The sequence below is a fragment of the Pelecanus crispus genome, chromosome 2 (genome assembly GCF_030463565.1).
Source record: "Pelecanus crispus isolate bPelCri1 chromosome 2, bPelCri1.pri, whole genome shotgun sequence".
NCBI classification, from domain to species: domain Eukaryota; kingdom Metazoa; phylum Chordata; class Aves; order Pelecaniformes; family Pelecanidae; genus Pelecanus; species Pelecanus crispus.
The window spans coordinates 106,592,959-106,612,667 of record NC_134644.1 but is presented as its reverse complement, the minus strand read 5'-3'; the positions used below and the strand labels follow the sequence as shown (position 1 = coordinate 106,612,667).

The following is a 19,709-nucleotide window of genomic DNA, read 5'->3' as shown; positions in this document are numbered from 1 at the left end:
AGTTTGATTTCATATAGATGTCATGCAGAGATAAGGGTGAATTATATATAGGTATGTTCATAAGTTCAGACTTCACTTTTTAAAATGGTTGTTGATATCCATCATACACAAATTCACTGTGAGCAAAGAGTTTAACTGTTTAAATTAAACTGTTCTCTCAAACTGAAAATTTAATGCATTGTTTAATTGAAATGTAAAAGGAAAAAAGGTCTCTTTAGTATTGCTATCAATCATGTGATTTCCAGCCCAGGCTATGTGTTGATTTAAGGTAATAGTTATTCAAAGGTTAAAGCAGTGAGGCTCCATATATTTGAAAAGGGTAGCAAAAATAACCAGAACAGACATATTAAGGTTTTTTTATAATAAAGTTGCATCAGACTTCCTTTAAGTAAGTATGTCAAATACATGAAACCATAATTATAAAAATGGAAGTAAAATAAGTTTTGAAAAGCTTGCATGATGCAAAGGTCAATAATTCAATACTGCATTGTTTAATTTATGTGTATATGTCAGAAAGATAAAAATTAAGTGCATGTGTAAAGGAAGATAGAAAATCATAAAGAAAAATACTGGAAGATAGAAAGAAAACTGCCAGCTTCTAAGATAGGCATGGGGTTTTATCCTCTTCCTGTAATTTTTAATTTATTTTCATAATTATTTTCTTAATTGGACATTTCATTATCAACTAATTTAATGTCATATTATAATAAAATTAAATCACAGAAAATTGGTTAGATTTAAAGGGTCTGTATGTGAAATAAAGGCGGGGGGGCAAGTCCAAAACTGGGGAAAGGATTAATTGGTACATGTAATATTATCCTTTTCTCTCAAAACGTTCTATCCCCTGCTAAACACATCCTTTTGTGATTGAGAGAAAGTAGAGGGAAGTGGCTGACAATCCAGAACCTCCTCTTCACCTTATGCTATGTCTGCAAGGCCCATAACCTGGACTATATATTCCGTAAGAGGCTGGTGGTTTTGAGATCAAGTGTCAAAAATAATGAATGAAGATCTATTAATCTGCCACAAATCTAAATATGTGTGTGGCAAGTTCATACTGAAAAATACATCCCAAGTAAACAAGCACATAGACATGTATACAGTATATTCAAGCATTGTCCAAGGTTTAGTATTTCTGCGGGTAATGGCACGAGATACCGTGCAGTGTAACCAGTATTGTTACTTAGTTTTTTATGAAGTTTTCCATCACTGTTCTTCAACGTCTCTGTAAAACACAATTCATGATCTCTGTACACAATTCAGAGGAAAATCAAAGTGGTCAAAAAGTACAGGTTTGAAAAGATAATTCTGGATGTCTTGACTCCTGGCAGATTCTGTGCTTGTTCTTCCAGCTCTCGCATTTATGCATAGTAGACTTTTTTTTTTCTGTATGGAATTTAGGATGAATTTGTTGTACTGTTCTTTTCTGTATTAATGATTTCTCTTTTCCATTATAGGTCCGTATGAACATTAAATCTCCATCTGATTTTGAGTGGCAAAAACAGTCTCGATTTTATTTTCTTGAAGACTTGGATAAATGCATTATCCAAATCACTGATGTAGAGTTCACCTACTGCAATGAATACTTAGGGTGTACAGACAGGCTTGTTATAACTCCCTTAACTGACAGGTAGTTATAAAAAGAATGCAGTGTGTAGTACTGGAGCTAAGACTTAATTCCTTTGACTTAATTCCTTTAAGTTTCATGAGTCAGAATTCTTTCTTTGGTTGCACTGTAGTGCTGCAATATCGATGGTGAACAGCAGAGGCCAGTGCTTATACAGCTAGTGAAAGCAGGCACCCCTAGGAGGGGCCTTGAATTCGCTTTGAGTGTTTGCTTGAGCTATATGTGCTGTGGTAGGCATTGAAAAACTTACTTGTGCTCAAGGTAAATACAGCTGAATGTCATACATGTCACCAGCCTAAACAGAGTGGATCTAAAAGACAGTATATTGCTGCTTTCAGTAAGCTAGTAGTTGCATGAGAATTTGGGATTATGGCAAGTGATTCATTTGAAGTCACCCTAGAGGAAAAAGCAGTAACTCAGGACATAGCGGTGAATAATTAGTGCCAATATGATTTTAAGCAAGGCCTGTGGAGAATTACAGGAATACAAGCACAGAAAAAGCTGTGAGGGAAAAACATAAGAAGAACTTTTTATTGCTGGAGCATTAGTTATACAGCACAGTACACACTCCATTAGATGCATATTTTCCTAAAGTACTTGGTGGTGCTTCAGCTAGGCAAGAGGGAGATGTATTTGCTATGCCTGAGCTTGTTCTTTTAAGTGTGGATAGGAATGTCAAAATACTGTGCATGTTCAGTCATTTGCTGTGTGAAGAATGACTGCAGGCCGTTGAATTAATGTTGGAATTCTCTTTGCTCTCTCTGTGCTACTAGATTTTACTTACTAGTGCAATTTCCGACTTTTGCCAATTTCTGAACCAAAATTATGCCCAGTGAGCTATTTAAGGGAGCCAAAACCCTATGCTTGAATACCTGGCTTTTAATATGTAACACACATCTGCCAAGTTCTGTGTTATGTACCCTACTATTCCTATACTAGAGAGAGACTCTTTGCAGCAGTAAACATGCAGTTGATTAGTGGGTATGGCAGCACTACCACGCAGGCTATTTTTGCCCACAGTATCAAGAAAATGCTGTCATTCAAAATTTGTTCTCAGAATGAAAATGCAACCTAATTGATTAGGGATTGATTCAAGGTGCTATGTTACATGAGATTGAAAACCAGCGCATTAGTTAGACAGTTATTAGTTAGTTATTCAATAATGTGATGTTATTGAAGAAAATGAGTCTTTTGAATTAGTTTAAACTATAATAATAACATAAAGGAACAGAAGTATCTGTCTTTGGGCAAACCTAGAAGAGCCAAACAGAGCTGCAGGGATTGGTGGCTATCCACTGTCATTGAAAGATTATTTGAAGCGGAGATGTTTTCTAGTGTTGGTGTGGGAAACTTACGTACGTAAGCAGTGTTGCATAAGAACAGATTTTATTCCCCTTATAGGCTTTTTCCATTTTAATATTTTTAATATTGCTATATGGACTTATATGAGCTTCTGACAGTTTTCAGGTAATGATATCTTTGCTTTCCATTTATCTGCTTGGAGTCAAGTGCTGTTTGGCTAATGATTTCGTGTTCAGAGAGATTCCTGAAGCGCATGATAAATACACACTGGCGATAGTACATTACATTAAGATAATGGGACTGAAATTGAATGCTCCTAAACATCACGTCAGACACAGACCACATCATGGCAGATACAAAAAATGAAATGCAAGTTCTATTTAGGACTTGTACTATGTGTACAGTTTGTCCTTATCTCATTTTCAGTAGCAGAATTGTTAGGAGTGGTATTTTTTCTGTGTTAATTGAGTGCCTGTTAACTGATTACTGAGTAATAAGGTGATAAAGCATTATTACTGCTATTATATTAGAATGAGTACTGTATTATTTTATAGGAAGTGATACTAGCTGGTATAATTTGGGGTTTTTTCAGTGCCCATTTTCTCTCCCCAGTTATATCATAAAGCTATTGAGTTTCACAGGCTTACTGGGATTTTGGAGCACTGTAGGTTAGAACAGCAGTCTTCCTACACCCTTCAGTAGTCTCCACACCATACTGGGAGGTGAGACTTAAACCTGGGGACATCAACGCAGGATGGAGGCTGAAGCAGAAGATGATCCTAGGATTCATGGGTCCCTCCTCTTCTTTCTTCACTGCCCATTACAATCTTCCCTCTTGTCCATTCTCCTCCTGGAACTTGAAGACCTAAAGTGTCTGGCAGCATTGCTGTGGTTTGGCCTGCTGGCAGGGAAATGGCAAGAACAGGAACTGCTTCCAGCCTCTGTGCCTTCCTGTTGTCAGATCAGAGAGCCCACTTTTGTGTGCTCTCTGGAGAGAGTATGAAGATGGGAAAGAAGGCAGAAACCCAGCAGGTCTGGGTGCTACAGCATAAGGCTGAGTCTTGGAGGGAGGGCATATGATTATTGTGAGAAAATCACAATGCTACAGTATTTTGGTATTCAGCATTTAGAATTGACTTGTGCTTTTCCTGGGCTGTTGCAGTCATCACATGCTTTTCTGCAGGTGTGGCAAAAGTGGTACCTGGTAACTCAGCTTCACAGTGTGCTAAGGGAGTGACTGAGGGCTTACCACGGGGAAGCACAGCCATTTCTGCCCCCTTCCCCAGCTCTGTATAATACAACTGCTGTGGTTATATTAATGGACTTCAAGTAATTAATACTAGAAAAATATTAATAGAACTCCTTGTTCTGTCTCTAGGTGTTACATCACTCTGGCACAGGCCCTGGGCATGAGTATGGGGGGTGCACCAGCAGGACCTGCAGGGACAGGGAAAACAGAGACAACTAAAGACATGGGCAAATGCCTGGGAAAGTATGTTGTTGTTTTCAATTGTTCAGACCAAATGGACTACAGAGGACTTGGCCGTATCTATAAAGGTAAGAAATAATCTGGTTTGTTCATTTTAGGGTCATAAGTTTTTGTCTCTTCACTAGTGAGTTAGCAATGATTAGTAGAGTATTTTCTTCTCTGTTTCCTCTTATTTCCAGATGCTCATCAACTTTTCCTGATATTTGATTATTTCTCCTTTTTTTTTTCTTTTTTTCCTTTTTTCTACCCGCATGCTTTCCAGGGGTTTTTATATTCTTGGAGGGTGTTTCCTATCTTTGCCCTCTTTTCTGTTTCCCTTTTAATCCTTTCTACTTATTTGCTTTATGCCTCTCTCCCACCCATCCCAAGGGGGAGGATATTTAGCCCTCCCTTGCCATTTTTGTATCAAGCAAGACAAACAAATACCGAGCTCAGTGATGCTGTACAGGGAAACAGGCAAAGTGGTGCAGTGTCTTATTTTGAACTCTAGCACTTTTTTGAAACCAGGAAAATGAGATGGTGGTCAAACTCTCATAACTTTTCATGATAAGCAGAGCTTTGAAGTCAGTTTTGCAAATAGTGATCAGGTGATCCAATATCTGTGGACTCCATTATGACTATTTTCTTGTATATAGCTACTATTGGTTATATGGACTGGCAGACCACAGAACACCACAATTTTCTGTGAGTGGTGGGCTCTTAAATCTAACACAAGGTATCATAAATATAATTTTCACTGTTGTGATATCTCCTGAAGGTTAAAGTAAAACCTGGAGATCATTTCTAGTTTTAATTAAGAAGCCAGCAAAGGTGGCCAAGATTTTAATAGAACTAACTTTTGTCTTTGGCTTCTTATTGAAGAGCTTAAAAGTATCCAGTTAAGCTTTTAAAATGGAGGTAGAAAGCCTGAAAGGTATGCCAGGTTTGGATTAAGCTGATTTTTTAATTAATTGTGAAAAGATATTCCATATTTCTCTCTTATCTCTTCTGTGGTCTTACTGGGTTTGTTTATGGCTGAGTTCTTTAATGGCCATGTCAGAAAGAGGGAAATGGGAAGAAGTAGAGCAGAGAAAGAAGGGAAAAATGATTTAACTAGTTTGACAAGTTTTTCTAATCATGGCTCATAAGTTTTGTAGCTGTCTATGCATTCTGCAGAATGCCTTGCTTCTCACTAATTGAGCACATTAGCTCCATTTATAAGAACATGAAAATAGATAAGAAAGAAACATTTCCATTCTTGCTTTCTTTGCCTCAGCCAGCCTTCATCCCCCATTCCTCTGAGCCATGAGCCATGACAGCAGAGATACACCGAGCTTTGAAAAGGCACTGCGCTCTCGCTCTCTCTCAATCTCCCTCTGTCTCAATATCTCTCGCTCTCGTGCTCTCGCACTCTCTCAATCGCTCTCTCTCTCAACCTCCCCCCCCCCCTCTCAGGCATGCTCATGTCTGTTGCCTTCCTTCCTGCTGGGATTTCCCTTGTTGGAGGTGCAATAAGGGGCCAGTCTGGAGCAAGTAGGATAGCTGGAGAAAACAGTCAGGGAGGCACTGCTACAAAAAGAGAAGATCGAGTGCCTCCTGCTAAAGCAGCCTATCATTTCCATACCAGGAATCTGAGGTAGTGCAGTAAATATGGAAGCAGCGGTTGGTAGAGGTAGTGGCCATCCTTAGCTCTTGTGAGAGCTTAATCCCCAGTCCTGAACTGGTCCCATGAAGAGCCCACTCTTCTAGACGTCCTGCTAGTGCCACAAGAATGGAAAGTTTGATAAGAGTCTGCATTTAAAGCGTTAGGCAGTCTTTTAGCTAGTCTTCTATTAGCATTAGCTTTGGTCTTTTTAGGTGAATGCAGGCATTCACTGCCGTGGAAAAGACTGAAACTGGCTCAGTGCTCCTGTGAGCAGTGAGAGCAGAAGACAGGTTTCATAGTATCCCATTAAATTACACTGGGATGTGGGTTAAACTTTCGTAGAAGCTGATGACTTCTGTACTGAATACACTGCTTTATTGTAGTCCTTACCTGAGGTAAATACTGTGTTTATAACCAAGGCCAGATCATCACGTATCAGGAGAGAAGACAGTTACTTAGTGACCAGAAGCTATGGAAAGCTGCTCATTTATATAATACCAAACAAACAGAGGAAGATTTCTAAGCTAGAAACTGAACTAGCTGCATGTGTGAATGCCTTCACTCAAGGTCACAAGTTTCTCAAAACACCTCTTGTAACTCCCATATCTTTGGACCAACTTTTAGTTGCATGTCTTTTATTGTGTGTGCAGACTTTCAGTGTCCCAAATTTATTTGACTTGTTGGTAATAAACACAAGAGGGCTGGGACCAGCTTGCTGTCTGACTAAGTATGAATATGATCATAATGCCAAGTGCAGTCATCTACTGGATCTCTGCTGTACCTGCAATCATCAGTCCAGAGAAGGGATGTCAGCCTTTGTTTCTCCTTGGAGTGGGTTTGTCTTTGATCTCACCGAGCTCTTTATGTTACCACCTTTTTTCCCAACTCTGTGGTGATTTCACTTCTTTATATTAAACTTACTGACTTTTGTCAACCCAGACATCTAGCCTCTGTATCCTTGCTTTGTTTCTGCCTTCTTACCCTGAGCAGTTTGGTAACTCATTCTTTCTCATTTCAGATTGAGGCAATAGTGATAACTGCAGCTTGTCATTGCCTTCTTTTAGTAAAACTGGGCACAATTGTTGCGTCTAAGAACATGAGCTGAGTTTTAAGGCTCAGCTTCCTTTGTCTGTTGTTTTCTATAAGCTGACCATTTTCCATGTAGTATTGTCGTCATATGCAATAAAAGCTAAGTAATACTGTGTAATGTGTCCTTGTTGTCTGTCTGCCTCATTTAATGGCATGCTAGTGTTCAATATGAGTTAGAAAAGATGCTTATAGAACTCAAGAAACTGGTGTTCAGGTGACCTGTGACTGTTTACCTCAGTGAATTTGCTAGGGAGATGGTATTGCCTGGGAATTAGATAATAGATCCATGTGAATAGAGCCCGGATAAGATGATTTTTTCATCATTCATCAGACTGTTGTGTGTCTGGGAGGAAAAGAATCTGTTTTTATGTAAGTCTTTGATGCTTTCATTTGTGAAGGGCACCAGTTGCTTTGGACTTATTTTCACAACTTGGAAGGGTCTGGCTTGGATCACAATTTTTATGTTGAAACATCTTTAAAGTATCTGGTATTCTTGAAGAGTGGGTATACTGAAGTCGGGGAAGGAAATGAGCTCTTTTTTGGTTTAAAGGGAGGAGCAAAGTGAATTTAGAGAAAGATTCTTTAATGCATATGAGATCTTTAATGGAAAAGAAGGATAGTTCTTCACAGCTGTAGAAGTGCTTTCATGCAGACTGATAAGAAAGTTCTTGTGAAACATACTACATATTTTAGTGTACACATTGAAAAATTTTTCAGAATTCCACGTCTGTGATAGGCTTTGTACTCCACCACCAGTGTTTCCTCTTCCAAACTTTTCACTTCATCTGGTGCTGTGGGTCAAGTTATCAAATATTAGCAGTGAGGAGAAAAAGGGTGTGTGGAGGTGTTGTTGTCATGTCTGCAGCCATGTTTCCAGATTTTTTCTGTAAGGACAATAAGTTTGATCTTCAGAATAAAGAAATAGAAAAATATAATATAATATAATATAATATAATATAATATAATATAATATAATATAATATAATATAATATAATATAACATAATATAATATAATATAATATAATATCATATAATATCATATAACATAACATAATATAATATAATATAAATAACATAACAATATGTTGTGTACTATAAAATTATAATTTAAAGTTCTCCTGGTTGGCTCAGAGCTGAGGTTCTGTCTCTCTCTCTGTCTTCATGTCTCTTTTGTTTTCCTGTGCAACTCCAGGTATTCACAGGCAGATGGTCTAGTCAAAATGTCCAAGGCCTGGACTTTCATCTTTGATAGTTTTATTTTTTAAATTTGAAACAAAAGGTAGGTTCAGATATAACTAGTCATCAGAACTGGACCAGAAGTAACCCATGAAAGTACCAGGGAAGCAAGTGAGAAGGTGAATTTTCAAGTTTTCTATTATATCAAATTCAGTGTTAAAATTGCCCAGGAATAGCAAATCTGGGGAGCTCCATCACTGTTACTGAAAAGTGTTGGTGAATACCCTTTAGGAAACCTTTTGTCTGTGATTGCCTGTAGATGAGTATAAAAGTCATGTTTGCTTTAGTTCTGTTTTCTATAGGTACAGTCAAACAACTCCAGTCTTACCTGAGGTACCTTTTGTGATTTGATATTTAATGCAATATTTAATGTGAGATTTGATATTTATCTTAATTCAGAAGGTGAATAAATGAGTATGGAGCTCTGTAAATTCTTTCAGGACCAACAAGTACCTTGTAGCTTACTGCTTTGAATTATGTCACTATAGTTCTACCCCTGTGTAAAATCTTAAGAGATGTGCTGTTTCAATACAAAAGAAAGTTTATAGCTGCTTTGTCATGATTTATTACTGCACTGTCACACTATTTTTAGCCAGACCTCCCAGTGCAGAGCAGCACATAGGGCCTGTTGGGTCACCTGGCAGAACAGGCTTTGTCACAGTAGGCTGCAACGTACTTTCTTCATGTGTGGGGCCCTAGTACCTGCACAGTGTAGCATTCAAGGGTCAGGCCACCCAGCTGTGCCTAGGCCATAGGGTTGCTGACATGGAAAGGGACATGGCACTGCATTGCAGAGATGCATTTTGAAGTGACTATGCTGTATGAATCTTATATCATGTGAGGACCAGGTTGGTAGGATACCTGTACTGATTTGGGGGTGTGTGTCACATTTCTTAGTCATAGTTAAAGATCTCTTTAGTCTTGTCCTTTATTTTCTGCTTGTACTCCATTTCTGTATTTGATTACCATATTATTTTATGCATGGGGACAGCAATTAATGCACAGCATGACAGGGCACAACAAAATGATATTGTCTCTAAGCTGTTACGCAGCTGACAGTTTGCTTGCTCTGCCTTTGCTTGTGTGTGTGTGGGATATATGCACATGTGTGTATTTTCCTTCCTTTTTCTTTTTAAACTCCACCAGAATGAAATAATTTTGCAAGAACTGAATTTATTCAAAGCTGTAGGATATTGGCCTTGCCTGGGAGTCAGGTTTCCTAACTCATGCAGCAGGTGGCATTACAGAACAAGTGATTTTTTTTTCCTTTCTCAAGAAAAAATTGTTTGGCTAGAACCTTACCTCACCATTCTGTAGAGAAATTAATTTCACAAATCTTTAATATATGGATAGTAAGTGTAAGAGACAATATTATATGGAGCAAAGTCTCTTTCTTAATGAATGTCCAGCTTTAGGGCTTTTCATTGTTGTATCCCAAAGAGTAGATATTGATGTTTAATAAACGAAGTAGCAAAAACTTTTTTTTTTTTTTTTTAAGAGTGGATCCTAATAGTCATGTAACACATGTAACAAAAGGGGCCAAATGTATTTGAAAAATGTCTGCAAGAATCTTAAGGAGCCAATTTTGGCTCTACTACCATTGGTTTTTATCTGATGTGACTCCACTAATTTTGTTGAATAGTTCTTCCAAAATTACATGGGTAATAATATCAATCAATGCAACAATATTAAAAGAAGTGGTTAATGGGCATGAAAAATGGTAAAAAATGAATGTATGAATTAGTTTCATTTTTTTTTCTTTTTTTGCTATCTTGAAAAACGGACAAGTATTAATTTGGTTATGGTAGCTGATCACAGTAGAAGATGGGACAGAGTAGAAGAAGGGCAGAGAAGAAACATAAAAGGGACCTCAAGGGGATTTGGAGTAAGACGAGAGTTCCTAGAGGAACATCTTGAACAGCAAGAGAAGATCAGAAAAGGAACAGTAGGGGGAAGAAGGATAATATGAGCAGAACAGGCCAGAGCAAAGACAAGAGAAGAGAAAACATGAAAGAGAAAACAAAACAAAGGAGAGAGAAAAAGTATATAAATATAAATATAAATAGTGTTGTTATTGATTTTTGAGTACTTTCTCTTCCATTAGATTAAGTGTCTTATGGAATTAACGTTACACATAAACACCCTTTCATTTATTTTATCATGCTATAGGCATTGCCATATAAAGTATGGGGATTCAGGGGAGCTCTGGGCACAGTTGCTCAACATTGCAAACACACAAATGCCTTTTCTTGGACATGTGCTTTATTTTTGCATTTAGCACTGCCTTCAAACGGCTTAAGCCAAACTGAGGTTCACCAGCCCAGTGGAATGAATTAAGCACCTCTGAATATTAGTTTGTAGCACCAGTTAAAGTACTGATCCAGGTCCTTGCTGGACCCAGACAATAGCAAATACTAGTCCAGTGTGGGCTTTGGGAAGGGAGGAGGTGGTATCCATGAAGTTCCTGCTGTAGACTTACTAGCCTTTGTCTCTTGTGAAATGGATGTGGAATAGCAGGGGATTATGTAGCTTTCCCACTACTGCTCTGGAAAGCTGCCACTGTAGACTCTCCTATTTCAATCCTGCTAACATGATACAGAAGGAGGAGTACTTGGCTCTCCCAAAAGACATTCATTTCACGATGTTTATGGATACTAATGTCTGTCTAGAACTCCATGGTCTGTTCCAAATAACAGTTGTACATGTGACATCAGATTCCTCTCTCTGGAACAGCAGGATGCTGTTCTCCAACAATTTTTGACCTATGAATTAATCGTTATAAAATGCTACAATGCTTCTGTCACAAATGTAGTGATTTCTGAATTTGATTCTGTGCTTTTCATTTAGGTAGGTGTCTCTCAAGCTCATCTTTGACAATTTCACCCCCTGCATAGAAGAATTTCCGTGCTATATACATGTTTATGCTTCTAGGTGCTATATACAATATTATTGAGCACTTTCTGCCTTATGGTTGCTGTAAAAGTGTAGGATTCTTTGTAAAGACATTTGTAAATCTTTCTTCCTAGGGGTAATTATTTTTCTGGGTGTCATTAATTCACAGCCCAATTTATTCTGAGTTGTTACTTCTCATTTTACTCTGTGTTCATACTCTCTGTTCTTCTCGTGTTACTTTAAGTTATATAGAACATGCTATATTTTATATATAAATTATTCTTGTTTGATCTGATATTTTAACAAAATATTTTTCTTTTTTGCTTTTTCAGGTTTAGCCCAGTCAGGTGCATGGGGTTGCTTTGATGAATTTAACCGCATTGAACTTCCAGTTTTGTCAGTAGCTGCTCAGCAGATATATATCGTACTTCAGTGTAAGAAAAATAAGAAACCTCAGTTCATTTTCACAGATGGTGATGTTGTTGACATGGACAGAGAATTTGGTATATTTCTGACTATGGTATGTGTGTGAATATGTGTAAATGGAATAATTTTGAAAAATCTTTCCTATTTCATTTCCCATTTAAATTTCCCTGTTGAAAACATTGGAACTGTCTGTTAGAAAATAGTGAATACAATTTGAACAATAATTTGGTCAAATAATAATGATGATATTTTCTCTTCCCCATATTTTTAACTGGAACTTAGGACTTGAGGTATGCAATTATCATTAAATACATATTTTAAGGGCTTTTTTAGTTGAATAATTGACAAATTGAGACAAAACCAAAACCAAACCATCTCATACCTTTAGTCAAAGTCTATCAAAATAAAACAGAAGTAATTGACCACTGCAAGGTGTCATGAATGCAGGTTTGTGAATCCTGCTGATTATGTCAATTCACTATGAATGAGTGACTTTACAGTTTGATTTAGTAAAAGTTAGAATTTACTTGTAGCAAATTGCAGAATTTGATTATAGTATTTCTAATAGCACTCAATCATCAATGATTAATTAAGTGATTAGACAAAATTGATCAAAACAGTGACTTAGTTACAGATTCGAAGATGGCCAGGTTCACTCTATTACTATATAGAAGCACATAAAAGAGAATTAAATTACAATAAGTTAAAATGATTCATAAAAGCATTGCATATATATGGAATAAAGGCAAGGGGGGGGGTGCCCTCCCGTTGAGTCACGAGGTTCAGAATGGACGCCCTTGCTTTCTAAACTCCTTCTCAGAGAGGAGCCTAGGTGCGGCTGGGTCTAGTCTTAGTCTCAGACTTGGTCAACAGTTTATATGGATAAGGGTAATGTATGTATATGCATGTATGTGTATCTAGTACATAGGAAAAGTATATAAAGGAAACTGGATTACATGAGAGAGAGAGAGAAATTGTATGTAGGGGATACGGAAACCCTCCCGTTGAGTCACGAGGTTCAGAATGGACGTGCTTGCTTTCTAAACTCCTTCTCAGAGAGGAGCCGAGGTGCGGCTGGGTCTAGTCTTAGTCTCAGACTTGGTCAACGGTTTAGGAGAGTAATGCTATAAGAATAATACAGCAATATAAAACTCCTTTTAAAATTAAATCATACATCTATAAAACTACTTAAATTGATTCATGCATGCACACTTACAACTATAAATGCATATATGAAAATAGTATACCTGTTAAAAATTCCCCTCGAGTTTAGTGAAATACGTCTAATGCCTTGGCATTTCTCAATGGGCGGGAGTAGAGTTTTGAGGAGTGAAGAATATCAGCAGCCCAGGCTCCATTGTCGATCTCCTGCAATGGAGTTCTGGTAGCAGCAGACTTTTGGATATCTGCTAAGTTTCGCTGACTCCGAGAGACATTTCGATCAGAGGGAGATGCTGGTGCGGCCCGCGGCGGTCCAGGAGAGCTCAAAGGGCCTCACTTAGGACTGCCATTTATAGGATTGTGAGATGATTGACTTTAATCACCAGTAAATTTCCATCTGAGCCACAATTTGGGTCGGCTTGTGGCTGGAATTCCAGCAGCGATGATACCACCCTGTTTCAAGGCTGTCCGGGGTAGCTGTTTGTTCTCGTTCCCCTCGTTAGCCATAATATGAATCTTGATAAGAACAGAGCCGCTCTCTGCTCCAGCCATGTAGGAGTTTCTGGTACAATTAAGGGGCGCTTAAGTGACCAACTCGCTACACAAAAGCTGTGGCCTGGAATTCCTGAGATTGTAAAGCAGCCAAAGTAAAGGGGAAAAACAGAACAGAAAAACGGGGAGGGGGGAGATGTACCACAACCCAAGGACTACTGTAGTTGGTCTGGTCAGTATTTCACCACCTGCGAAGAGCTTTTGACCACAAAACTTCTGTATGACAGCATGAAGGAAACCACCCTCACACTGGTTCACTGGCCTCCTGAAGATTTATCTTTGGTGCCTGTGGACTGCTTCTAGCAGTGCAGGAGGCAAAGAAGCAGGAAAGTGTAGTAATACGTTAAAAGCCTCTTTGTATCTCCCCCTCCTTAGCTGTAGGATATATATCCACAAATCAGAATGGAAGCACTTGTCTTTATTTCAAGGTTTCCTACACTTGAAAAGGTGTTAATATTATAACTTTATTTTGAAAAAAAGGGCAAATTAGTGGCATGCAAAGGCCAGTGGGAAGGCAGTTTGGAAACAGCTGGAAGAGTTCAAGAAGTTATCACTGCATAGCCAGCGACTACTGTTCTCACAGCTGAGCCATGCAGTAGTCACATGAATGACTTAGACATCTTCAGTGAAAGGTCAAATCCGTTAGTTTAAATTATGTTCAGTAATAGCTTGCACTGCTTGACTGACTTTGCACTGAAATGGTCTGGGAATGCTCACAAGGGACAGTAACATCCAGCACTGGAATACTATCAAGACCCTGAGGAACTAACGATTTAAAACAGCTCCAACAAGATCTCTATGTGGTTGTCTGTCTATGTCTGCGTGTCTTGGGCATCCCCAAATAACATGGGTGATACTACCTACTTGATGAACTGCAATAGTTATGTCACTATGTAGTGATGTGTAATTGTGACATGCTGAAGTTACCCTTTGTAATCTGGCATGTGCTCCTGTGTTTGCCAAATAATTATCAGAAAAGATAAAGCTTCCTATCCTTCTTTCATTATATAATATTGCATTTTTCAGAACCCTGGCTATGCAGGACGACAGGAACTTCCAGAAAATCTGAAGATTCAGTTTCGCACAGTTGCTATGATGGTGCCTGACCGTAGCATTATTATGCGAGTCAAGCTGGCAAGTGCTGGTTTCCGAGACAACCAAGTCCTTAGTCGAAAATTCTATACACTCTACAAACTCTGTGAAGAGCAGTTATCTAAACAGGTAAAATAAATATTTGTCCAACTGTAAGCTGTCACTGGAAGGGAATGTAGAGAATATACTTTCATAGAATATATAATTATTTTGACACTCATGAACCTATGCATTTTTTAGGCTTTTCAGTTTCAAGGTCTGGAAACAGTCTGAAATCATCACATTGTTCTTATTTTTCAAACTAATTTGTGTAGTAAAGGAAGTTTGATTTGTCATTTTTAAACAGAGTGCAGTTATTGGAGAAGTTACGAGGAATGGTGTATAGTGCTCTGCTGAACTTTGTAGAGGACACATTGTTCAGTCTCCTCACTTATGAAGACTAGACCTATTGGAGAGACAGTGTAAGAATTGCAAATAACTGAAGAGTGCCTAGAAGGCACTGTTTTGTTGAGTGCTACCAGAAAAGTGCTATTCTGTTTGTTGTGGGGTATTTAAGTAGGAACAAAGGATAAAGCTGCTTTTGAAAACGTAACTAGCTGCTGCCTTTTGAATGCCCTGTGCTGGCTGTCCACTAGAGGGTCTCAAAAGAGAGATCATATGAATGGTAGGTAAATTGCAGCTCAAATGAGAAGCCTGCTTTGGTTGGATCCTAATGAACCTGGGCATATTGAATACATTCTCCATTATATTATTTCAGTTCTATACCACATACTTATTAGTGACTTTGTTGACTTCCATGTAGAAACCTTGGACTATACCAGAATAAGATAATGGTGCATCATATTGCCCTTATTATTTCAGAGTTGAAACAAAAAAGTACAGATCTGGATTTTCTGTTTCTTTCTCCATACCTCTGTAATTTCACTCTCAATATATATAACTAAACTGGATTCCAATTTTCATTTCTCTCAGGTTTCTTTTTCTGGGAGAGGTTTACTCACCCAGCTTTATGTTGTAGACTGTCTTCTGAAAGGTCATATTTGCTACTGGCTTCCCTGTAATATTGCCCAGGTGTCTCCATTAGCCTTCAAATTAGTTTTTAGGCAATCTAAATCACCCTGTATTGATCTAGCATCACTAGTATTAGTCCAGCTGTCCAATCTACTCATCTGCCTGTGTTTTATGGTTACCAGGCTTGTAGGCTGCATTTGTCAGAGGATCATTTTCCAAGAGCTCTCTCTTGGAATTTGTGAACATTGTTTGGGAAAATTTGTGTATGCACAGTTTCAGCAGTTAACAACATAGCTTGTCTCCAGAGTATTAAATATGGATGTCTCTTTTTTCCCTCAGGCTTGGCCTCAGTAGGATTAAATTTTCTCATTGCCTCAGTTTGTGTGGTCGTTTTTGTCCTGGACATGATACTTCCCTTCACTGTGGAAGAGGCATTTAAGCAGTCATCAGAAATTTGGCCATCTACCTCTGCAAACGTACTTTGCTTGTTTTTTGTTGGAACTGTTTCACTCCTGGACGCAGTACTTAAAAATAACACACACCCCCAAACAAAACTTAACTGTATACAAAACTTATTTTAACTATCTTAATGGTGTACAATACTTTGTCCATGACCATTGCTGCATCTGCACAAAGAGCTTCTATGTGTAATTTGGTCATTTCTGCAACAGAAACTGCCCTGGAGTCTCTGAGACAGCAAGATTCTCCATGCAGCATGTTAATCAACACATTGAAGCATATAAGTAGTGCCTATCAGTTGGCCTAGGTGTGTAGGAACTGCGTGGAGGACTCTGTGGAACTGTCTGAAATTCTTGTCTGGAGAACTCCCGTACCAATTAGTCAAATGCTTTGTTGTGAAGGCACATAGCTCAATTACCTTTTCTCAGGTCAGTCTTGCTTCATCTATGCTGATGCTAGCAAAGGAGTTCCTTGCTATTAATTAATTAATGGAAATTGATGACCAAGTGCACTGGGTGTGCACATGGGCACAACCCTCACACCCAGCTACATCACAATTATATATTTGAATTTTATGCTTATATCTCACTTATAACTTAAATTCCATGGTTCTTACCATGCAAGCCATGATGTCTGTGGGGAACAGTCTTCCATGTGTCTTTATCATTTCTTCAGGACCCTCTAACATTTCTCCAGTATCCATCAGAGAAGCCTGCTGTGCTGATCTTTGCTCCTAGCAGTTTACATAGTGGATCGTGATTCTATACTCTGTAATATGAGCCAGGAAGCATAGCTTTCTGCAAACCCATGGTAATGTGCTAGTTTTTCCTGCCTGTGCCTGTCAGCAGCCCTTTGGACAGTCCTGCTCTTGTATAAATCCATTATATATAATTATAAAATCCGAGAACTGAGTTTGGAAGGGACCTTTGGAGGCCAACTAGTCCTATACCTGTGTTCAAAGTGGTGTCAAATAGAGCAGGTGGCTCAGCACCTTCTCTAGGTGAACTTTGAATATCTCCAAGGATGGAGACTGCACAGCCTCTCTGGTCAAGCTGTTGAAATGTCTTACCACCCTGTCTAGTCACCATTTTGTTTGTGAGGGTGTTATTGGAGACAGTGTTGAAATCTCCTGGAATGCCTCTGCCCTGCTCTGTTGCCCTTCCAGCAGATACTGGGGTGTTTCAAGCCCCAGTGAGGACCAGGGCTTACAAAGATGGGGCTAATTCCAGCTGTTGGAAGAAAGTCTCATCAACTTCTTCCTCATCAGGAAGTCTGCAGCAGACATCTGCCACAATGTTGATCGGCCCTCTGATGCTGACCCAAATGCTCTCAACTGGCTCATCAGCCATCCTAAGGTGAAGTGTTACCACACTTTCACTTTATGGGCAGCTCCCCATCCGACCCTCCTGGCTTGTCCTTCCTAAAGAACTTGTATCCATCCATTGCAGCACTCCAGTCTTGTAAGTTATCCCATCACATTTCTGTCATCCCAGTTAAACTGTAGCCCTGTAATTGCACACAGAGCTCTAATTTCTCCTGTTTTGTTCCCATGCTGCATGCATTAGTGAACAGGCACTTCAAATTGGCACCTTCTTGTGCTGGTTACCCAAGAAAAATGTGAGAGCTTCTGCCATGATGCTGTCCTCTTGGTCCTTCCTCATCTGCATGCATACACTTGAGATGGGCCACTTTCCACACTGTTTTTTTGTTCTTCAGGTTTCTCTTGTCCACCTCAGACTGCATCTTTTGCTTTTCAGTTGGGTCCCACCACTTCCTCACTTGAATGTGACTTACCTCCCTCCCCCATCGTTCATAGTTGTAGTAGTAATGGGATATTTTGAAAGGCTTACTAAAGTTCATTGTGAAGTCTGTTGTAGGTTGGGGAATACATCTGATGTGATATGTGATTGTATGTAGAAAGAGATCTAATGAGTTCATCTGATTAGATATGGGAGTCCCATGAACTGTAGATATTTCTAAGAGTACAGTGGGACACAAATTGCTTCTGTCTGTCCAGAAAGCTAAAACTATAAAGTATAGACAGGCTTTCTTAGAGGCATATTAATCTGTATTTCCCAGCAGAACTTACTTATTTAAATTTTGAATGGTAAATTTTAAATTTGAGGGAAGTACTGCTGGCTATCTGGGCAGTTGACTGGAAAGAATAGGGTCACATAAAGAATCAGTGCAATAGGAAATGGCAGAACATTGCCTGTTTTCAGCAAATGCAATATACATCAAGAGAAGAAAATAAAAACAAACAAGTATTCACCAGCTGAATTTACCTGCCACAAAATGTGAAAGGAATTTGCCAGAAGGAATACACTAAGTCCTCCAGACATTTTACACACAGAAATGCAGACTCTGTAGAAAGAGGAACTCTGACTCACAAGTAGCCAAAGGCACCCTGGGTGACTATCATCTCCTTCAGTAAAGAAAAACATACAGAAGTAGAAGAAGAGTCCTTAGCAAATGTAGGAAGCCCAAGGTGTCCAGAAGCCTGTGAAACAGTTATTCTGAGAGAGCCCCCAAAGCTGAATTATTTGCCTTGTTATATGACTTCTAGCCAAAGTTCCCTACTGCCTCCTTCTACAGAGCCTCACCCGGATTAGGGAAAACCATAGAAACTGAAAAGAAAAACCTAACAAAGCTTGAAAGCAAATGAGGCCATAATCCCTCTTTAAGGATCATCTACTTAAGGTGCTTTCATATGGAGAAAACCACTGATATCCCTTTTTTCTTTTCCCCACAACAGCAAACTATGCTTCTAGTGCTGAGATTTTTATTTGCAGAATTTTAATTCTTCCTTACAAGAGCACCAGCTATACCACTGCAGTCCATTTTGCCCAGCTGCAATCTTTTGCCTGCTGTTAAAAGATGTAGTAAAGAAATAGCTCATAATCCACATTTGCCAGTAAATCCTAGCTGTTCTGTGCCATTCCTGAAAGGCAAAGCAGTTGTAAAACTGGCAGACTAATTAAAGAAAATAAATGATGGTTGCTTTGAACCACCTGTCACATAGGTCAGTTGTAATGCACCAGAAAATCTCTTTAAAAGTAATTTTAGTTTATTTTAAATTTTCTAATAGGTATGACGGTATTTCTTCAAACTTAACAAAGTCATCACTTCTATAGAATCATAGACTCACATAAGTTGGAAGGGACCTCCAGAGGTCATCTTGTCCAACTTCCAGCTCAACATGGGTTGATTTAGAACAGGTTGATAAGGCACTTGTTGAGTTTTAAATATGTCCAAGGGTGGAGATATTCAGTCTCTCTGGGCACCTTTTCTGTGTTTGACCACTCTCATTGTGAAGAATCTTTTCCTTACGCAAACCACTGCAATTTCCCGTGTTGCAAATTTTGACCATTGTCTCTTTTCCTCATCCTTTGCTGGACTCATTCCAGCCAATGATGGTCATCTAGCAAGGAGAAAAAGAAATATATCAGCCGTTGTTGTGATTCTGCATATTTCACTAGGACGTATCATTTACTAAATGATACCGGACTTTGTCATCAGCATATAATCTGCCTCCAGACTTCACAGGGAATTGTTAATCTTTTTGTCCTGATGTTTCCATCTACAAATGAGATTTCCTGGCAGTACCTGACTGAATATTCATATCTAACTCTTTCAACTGGTAACAACTTGGCACCTGACTGAATAATAGAAAATGAGGCTGGACGGAGCCTTGAGGGGTCATCCATTTACCTTTCTGGAGGAAAAATAATTCTCAGCTAAATAATTT

The 19,709-nt window shown here is 38.8% G+C and overlaps 1 protein-coding gene across 1 annotated transcript in view; it reads left to right on the top strand.

The window, feature by feature from the left end:
• LOC104036568 (dynein axonemal heavy chain 5-like) overlaps nt 1-19,709 on the top strand; it is a 175,276-nt gene that overhangs the window by 55,843 nt on the left and 99,724 nt on the right. Inside the window, exons 40-43 of the mRNA XM_075704666.1 lie at nt 1,458-1,630; nt 4,308-4,486; nt 11,593-11,780; nt 14,426-14,620. Of these exons, the coding sequence (XP_075560781.1) occupies nt 1,458-1,630; nt 4,308-4,486; nt 11,593-11,780; nt 14,426-14,620 (735 nt within the window). The remainder of the gene's footprint in view (nt 1-1,457; nt 1,631-4,307; nt 4,487-11,592; nt 11,781-14,425; nt 14,621-19,709) is intronic.